This window comes from Antrostomus carolinensis, unplaced genomic scaffold (genome assembly GCF_000700745.2).
Source record: "Antrostomus carolinensis isolate BGI_N321 unplaced genomic scaffold, ASM70074v2 scaffold4503, whole genome shotgun sequence".
Classification (NCBI taxonomy): Eukaryota; Metazoa; Chordata; class Aves; order Caprimulgiformes; family Caprimulgidae; genus Antrostomus; species Antrostomus carolinensis.
In genome coordinates this window covers 117,958-125,353 of record NW_010304469.1, presented here as the reverse complement: position 1 = coordinate 125,353, position 7,396 = coordinate 117,958, and the positions used below count along the sequence as shown (strand labels likewise).

At 39.5% G+C, this 7,396-nt stretch overlaps 1 protein-coding gene across 1 annotated transcript in view; it reads left to right on the top strand.

Moving 5' to 3' along the window:
- Positions 1–7,396, top strand: part of TRIM24 (tripartite motif containing 24) — a gene marked incomplete at its 5' end in the record, with an annotated part of 38,132 nt that overhangs the window by 20,324 nt on the left and 10,412 nt on the right. The window contains 5 exons of the mRNA XM_029084140.1: positions 675–940; positions 1,561–1,725; positions 3,272–3,451; positions 5,164–5,299; positions 7,348–7,394. Of these exons, the coding sequence (XP_028939973.1) occupies positions 675–940; positions 1,561–1,725; positions 3,272–3,451; positions 5,164–5,299; positions 7,348–7,394 (794 nt within the window). The remainder of the gene's footprint in view (positions 1–674; positions 941–1,560; positions 1,726–3,271; positions 3,452–5,163; positions 5,300–7,347; positions 7,395–7,396) is intronic.

Below are 7,396 nucleotides of genomic sequence, written 5' to 3'. Positions count from 1 at the left end.
TCACTCTGTTTTCAATAAAGAAAGTGTCTTTGTCTTTTCCTGTACAAACAGTGTGCTATTCCCTTGAATCAAATCAAACTCTGTTCTAGTTGGAATTCATGCTTGGATGAGATAGCCAGAATTTTACATGCGAGTTTCATAAATTCTTTCACCCAGCATTAATCTCTAAAAGTTACCTGTCTAGTCAAATTTCCTTCTAAGTCAGTGGAGAGAGATAAAACATCTCTTGGAGGTGCCCATCACATCCTAGGTGCTGTGTAGCAACTGAGAGTATCATTTGAGTTTTCCATGATGTTGACTCAGAGGCCAGAAAGGATCACAGTACCTTTAAGTGTTACGATACAGTTTAATCTTTTTATCAGATGATTGGATCAGGATGCTCTTTCCCATTGTGACTTTGCTCCCTTGCTCTTCTGGAGAGGCCAGGACACCTTCCTAGGAGAATCCACCATATAGAGGAGGCTGTAGCACAAGACAGTTTGCTATAAAGTGCAACCATTTTTTTTCAGGGAAAGAAAAAAGAGAAATGGAGTCCTCTATCTCCTGTTTTTCCATTCTTTACATTACAACAATGAAAGATGACTGCGTGGTATAAAAGGAAGTAATTGTAAAAAATAGCATGTCTGCTAACTGCAGTGTTTTGGTAATAATTTTATTTATTTTGTTTAAACTAGGTTCTTTGGTAATTGAAGATAAAGAAACCCCACCACATATGCCCAAGAGCCCTGTGATGGAAACAAACTTACAGGCACCAGGCAGCTTACCTTCAAACCAGCTGTCTAAGTTCCCCACACAGATAAGCTTAGCTCAGCTCCGACTCCAGCACATGCAGCAACAGGTCATGGCTCAGAGGCAGCAAGCTCAACGCAGAGCAGGTCCAGTAGGTTTACCAAATCCAAGAATGCCAGGAGCCATGCAGCAACCTCCTGCTTCTCATCAGGTAAGTTATGACAATTTCCAGACAAGACTTTCTTTTATTCCATGGCACTAAAGGAAGTAAAGAAAGATTAGGGAAAAAAAAAGAATTTAAGTCTTGATACGTAACTTCAAGTAGCTTTATCTTTAGCACATGGCTATGTATATAGGTTAGGGAACATTTTCTTTACTGAGAATTTAATGGGCATTTTAAGTTTTTGGTAGCACTCAGCCTATTTTAAGTCATTAAAAAACCCCCATATGGTATCCAACCATCTATAGTGTTGAGCTACATATTTTGTATTTTTGTCAAATGATTAAAAAGTGAATCCGTCATTAATTTTTTTTCACAGGCTTTTTTGCGTAAAACTCTGTGATAACTTTCAAAATTGGAAATAGTCACTGGCTCTTGTGATGCATCTGCATTTGTTACATCAAAATAATTCAAAACCATCTACTGGGTTGTGTTTTTAACATTAAAAATCTGTGTGTTGTATGATCATTCAGATAAATGGTGTGGTACTATTTGTTTGCATCTGATTTGTTAAGAGTTTCAGAAGTTTAAAGGGGCCATTTGGTAAAAATTTCTGTAACATTGAATAGATATCAGCTAACTTGGAGAATTGTCTTTTTGTTTTCATGCAGGCACCTCCACGCTTGATTCATTTTCAGAATCATAGCCCCAAGTCCAATGGTTCAGCGCTTCCTGCACAACAGATGAGATTTCCCCAAAATCAGAACGTACCAAGGCAAGCAATAAAGCCCAACCCGTTGCAAATGGCATTCTTGGCACAGCAAGCTATAAAACAGGTAGAGTTTCTTCCCTTTTTTACTCACCATGTAGAAATAAAACATCACATGCTTTATATCGTCTTACTTTTATATTTTCTCAAGTGCTTTTCAATTAGAACAGAGACTGCATTTTTCTCTATGGAGAGTACCCACAGTTTTCTTAACGAGGTAACTGTCAAGTTTCTTTCATTTTGACAGTTCTAAGCAGCTGGAACATTATGGAAGTGAGCTACTGTGTGTGCTTTGTAGGTGTTTCATTCTCTTCTTTGCTATTACTGTGATTTCTGGACAGTTATGCAAAACTTAACATGGCCATGGTCTGCACACAGCAGTCAGTGAATGGACAAGATAGAAAATCCCACTATTTAGCTTGGTGCTAGTGACTTCACTAGGAACCAGATAAAAACTTGACTAAAAAGCTGTAGCTGCCACCATTCTTCAGAGCATGCCAAATCAGAACTTTCACAGAAAGAGAGAAAAGAAGGTCCACAACTGTAGGACTTTTGCTAAGACTGCTCAATACCCAGGTCATCAGCAGTTGAACTGGAGCAGAAGCAAACATGTCCTATGTTTTCTGGATGTTCAGGAAGGCAAATCTTTATTAAAAAGCGTATTGACACATGAGTTGTTAGGCATGAGGAAGGAGAGAGAAAATCATGTCACTAGAAGTAAACAGGGAAGAATCAAATGAATCTGATCTGTGACCTGAGAAGCAAAGTAATAGCATTCATGTTTGCAATGCTTATGATGTCAGAGAACTTAATTCCAACTGAATTGAAAAAAGCTGTACAATATCTAAGAGAGCCTGTTGTAACAAAAACTAAATCACTTCTGTGCCTTTGAGAAGATTGACCTGTCTGCAAGCCTTTCTTTCAAGTATTTTCATTACCTAGTAATGTCCTTTCTGAAACTAGAAACCAGTAAATAGAATGACTGACTAAAAAGGAATTGAGCAGAGTCAAATTTGCTTACGGTTGCTATGAGATTCTGTTAAAGTCATTGAAAACTGCATATGTCTAAATGAGAAAGAAACTTAGTCTGACTTGACTGTGCACTTCATCAAATGTATATGTGGGTGGAGATCCAGTCAGCATTTCAAATTCTTAATCACTTTAAGTTGCTAAGGGAAGCACAACATCAAATATTTGATGGTGTCCAAGTGGCACTATAGCTATTTACTTAATAAAGCACTGGAGCAGTTGTACATTCAGCCTATTATCTGTAGTGCTTGTATTGCACTAAAACTGTTACCATTTCTCCCACAACACTGTCAACGCAGCATGAAATATTAATAGATACTTAACACTGAGATACAGCTTTGAACTTAGGAATTCACGTTCATTTCTACTATTCATAATTTTCAACTACTTGTCACCTTCCCTTGTCTTGTAAGATTGGTTCTTGAAATTAGATAACTTCAGAGTAAGTCAAGATTTTAGGTTTGAATCCAACTTCCTGAACTAAACTGCTTGTTTAATTGCTGAGTTAGAACCAATATATGCAGTAGATGTGATCTGTTGAAAAAAATAATGCTGAATTGTGGTTTATTGTCTTTTCTTTTTAGTGGCAGATCGGTAGTGGACAAACTTCAACTTCCTTTTCAACTGCAAGCAGCACAACATCTACTCCATCCAGCCCCACAGTCACTAGTGCTGTAGGATGTGATGGGAAAACATACGGTCCTCCTGTAATAGATTTGAGTTTTCCACTGGGTAGCTCCTACAATCTACCATCTCTTCCTGATGTAAGTGTAACATAAGAACAATGTTTTATGGTTTCTATTTTGAAGTAAGTCTTAATGTTTGTGAGAAGTAGAAACCTTTTAGACTGAAATTCTTGCTCAGTTTGTCAAAATAAGACAGTTCCAGAAAACAACAATGTAGGATTGCCTACATGTTGCTGGCAATATTCAGAACTGTTCTAGGAGACAGCTGTTAGGACAACTAAGGAAAATAACATTACAGGTTGTAATTGTAATTAGACTTGTTTAATTGGATGCTGCACGTTTCCCCCCACCCCATAATGATACTAACAAAAATGAGTTGGCTCAGCTTTCATTTACCAGTGTCCATAGATAGCACTGGTTTGCTCATGGTACTTCTGGTACCGTGGACCTCCATGGACTGCAGGGAAACACAGCCTGTCTCTCCATGGTCTTCACCACAAGTTCCAGGGGAATCTCTGCTCTGACACCTGGAGCACCTCCTCCCTCTCCTTTTTCCCTGACCTTGGTGTCTGCAGAGTTGTTTCCCTCACATATTCTCACGCTCCTCTCTGGCTGCAATTGCACAGGGTTTGTTTTTTTTTTCCCCTTCTTAAATATGTTATCACAGAGGTGCTATCACCAATGCTGATGGGCTCGGCCTTGGCCAGCAGCGGGTCTGTCTTGGAGCTGGCTGGCATTGGCTCTGTCAGACATAGGGGAAGCTTCTGGCAGCTTCGTATCTGTCAGCCTTAAAAGATGAACTACACAATATGATCATAAAACTACTGAGTCTGTGAGACATTTTAGCATACTTATTTTTGCATGGTATTATTATGAAATCTTCTGCTCGTATATGGTTGTTTATGCTATTCAGATACATGACCCAAATCACTGTAAATATGCTGACCTAGCAGGGGCTTCTGCATTCACTTTGGATAAGTCTAGCTTATAAATAGAAAATTCAGTGGTCAATGCAGTTGATACCAGTGGATTTGTGAGATGTCTGGGTAATTGAGAAAACTGATACCAAGGTGACTTATTTTCTTATCAGACATGATCTTATGTGTTGCAAAAAACCTAACATTTCAAAAGGTCATTTTGGTCTCATCAAACCAGAACGTGTGATTTTTACAGAAAGTTAGAATGGTAAATTGTGAACTTCTAAAACAGAATTTAGTTGTCTGGCCTGGGCTGTGGGTGGAAAGAAAAAATGTTGGTTTGCTGTTTGCATTTTGAGTCAATATGCATGTACCCTGCCCAGAAGGTATGTGGGACAGATGGAATTCAGTGTCCTTTGAGGTTCTTTCAGTCCTATTAAACACTAGTGGATTAATGGGTAGTTTGTGTATTGCTTATTATCTTTTTTAGAGTATATAACATGAGCATGTCAAAAGAAGGTGTGGAGGTAAAAATTAATCTCTTTCTTGTGTGAAAGCTACCTGTCTGATGTAAGCCTACTCTATAGCTGATGGAGAAAAATTGGCACTTACAGAATCATCTGATGTTAAAATGAAGCACTGTCTGGATTTGGACATTTTTTTTTAAAGCAAGATAACCTGTTTTAAAGTAACCACCTCACTTTTTGGATGGCTAAAATTAGGTGAAATGCATTTTGGTCTTCACCTTCAAAATAACAGTATGGCAGAGGCATGGGGTGGATTTTTGTTGGGTTTTTTGTGGGTTTGTTGTGTTGTTTTCTTTTTTTCCCCTCCCAACACTTAACTACTTCCCCTCTTTTCCCCATCTTTTAGATTGATTGTTCAGGAAATATCACACTGGATAATGTTGTAAGAAAGGATGGCACTGCAGAGCAGAATCAGGCAAAACCCCCTTTGAACAGAACTGTGCAGTCACCAAATTCATCAGTACCATCACCAGGCCTCTCAGGTAACTGGAATTAGGTGCAATTTTCTGTTTTAAGTGGTGTAATGGAAAAATCTGATGTGGCAATATTAACACTGATATTACAGTTACTTCTATTTTATATCAAAGATGAGAAATATTGAAATGAAGGCAAAGTTGTAGAAACCCTGCTAGGAGGTAGAGTTGAGACAATATTTTAGCGTTGTGATAGAAGTGGACAGATATTAAAAACATGGAGGGAAAAACATAATAGATTTTAGCAAATTGCATAGAAATCCATAGAAAAATTGCATTCTTAGGGGTACACCAAATTAAAACCTAGAAGATGTCGTAAGATACAAAAGCAAGATAGAATGTTTCATGTCCCAGATTCCTGCCTATAAAGTTTTCCTGTAATAGGAAAGAGGGAAATCCCAGATTTCTGCCTGTAAAGTTTTCCCATAGCAGGAAAGAGGGAGATCCTGGACTCCTACCCGTAATGTTAGAGGAGAGAGGGAAATGTGACTTCAGATTAATGTATTTCCTGTGGTTAAAGTTAAGGTGGAATGGAACCCAAGGATTCATGAATAATCAATGAGATCTATTAACAGAGCTCGTTAGCTATTTCCTCAGTCCCTATAATACACTAACAGTAAGTTTTGTAGGGTTTACAGTAACTAAACTGAAGTGAGTACAATTGGGTATAAAGTTAGTTATTATTCACCACTTGCATGAGGTGCATATCTTAATTACAGGAAGGAAAGAAAAGGAAGGGGAGAGAGATTTCACCAGTCCTGGGTCCAGCATTGGTCCTGCCAACAGGAGTGTGTAGTCTCTGGGCGGGGAGAGAGTCCCCCTGCCCACCTGCACAGCAGTCTGTTCAGTTTTAAAGCCAGCTAGTCTCCTGCCCTTAGCTAACTTTCTCCCTTCTTCTGCTGACTACATGCAGTCAGGTTACCAGTCTTGCATTGTTTAGTAAGATAAGGGAGTTGGCTCAGAAAGTGCTGCTCTACCATCACAAGACCCACTTCTCCAACCACAACTTATTCCACGTCTCCTTATCCTTGTGGTAACTCATCAGATTAAATGTTTGTGACACTCAACCAAGGTTTGAGACTTTTAACCCCGTATTGTCCGGACCCTTACGGGATGTAACAGGAGACATTGTCTACAAGTGGTAACTTGGGAAGTTCAATTTGGATATTAGAAAATCTTTTTCACTAGAAGGGTAGTGCAGCACTGACACAGGTTGACCAGAGAAGTTATTGTTAATGGTAGCTAAATGTGGTGGACTTGAAGGACCCAGGGGATTCCTGTCACCATGCCTGGTGGCAATCAGCAGCTACTCCTTACTGCCATTTCCCATTCTGGCCTGAAGTGAGGCTATGTAAGCATCAGTTCCCAATAAGCACTCCCAATATGCACTCACCTGGCATTCATGCTTTTGGGCAGATTAGCTGAGACAGGTGGATAGTGCATTCACAGACAGCACACACAGCTCACTCTGGTTTCTCAGGACCAATGCTCAGCAAAAGTGTCCTTCACAAGTCTTTCAGCTATCTGGTTCCCATACTTTTGGTCTTTCTCATATCTGGTCCTCAGACTTTTTGCTACTCACCAGCACATCTGGCTTAAAATTTTCCTAGCAGTGTATCCTCCTGAGAGGATACACTCTTGGGACTCACTAGTGAGTCTCACTGAAGTGAGCACTAGATCTAGTGAGAGTCTACACAAATGTTTTTATCCCTTCGTGATGGAATATTAACGAACAAATTCTAGCAGATTTCCTGAGAGCTCAGATAGAATTTAATGAGGTAAGACAAAACAGACTGCAGTGATCAGGTGGAGGGGTCAGACAGACAAAGGTCCTCACCCATCAGCCTGCTTACGTGCAATGAACCCCTTTTTAGTCCTCTCCTTCCCTCCATTATCCCCCGCTTCTCATCCTGTCATGAATTTGTATTGAATGAGTTATGGGTTAAACAAATGACACTGCAGGAGAAATTTTCCTCAAAACCTGTATACTTCTCTGAGTCATATCTCAGACTTGGCACAGACCTGTGTTTTGTTCTAATCTGATTCTTCTGTCCTAGAAGGAGTCAGTGTGACAAACTTACACCCTCCAATTCGTTCACCCAGTGC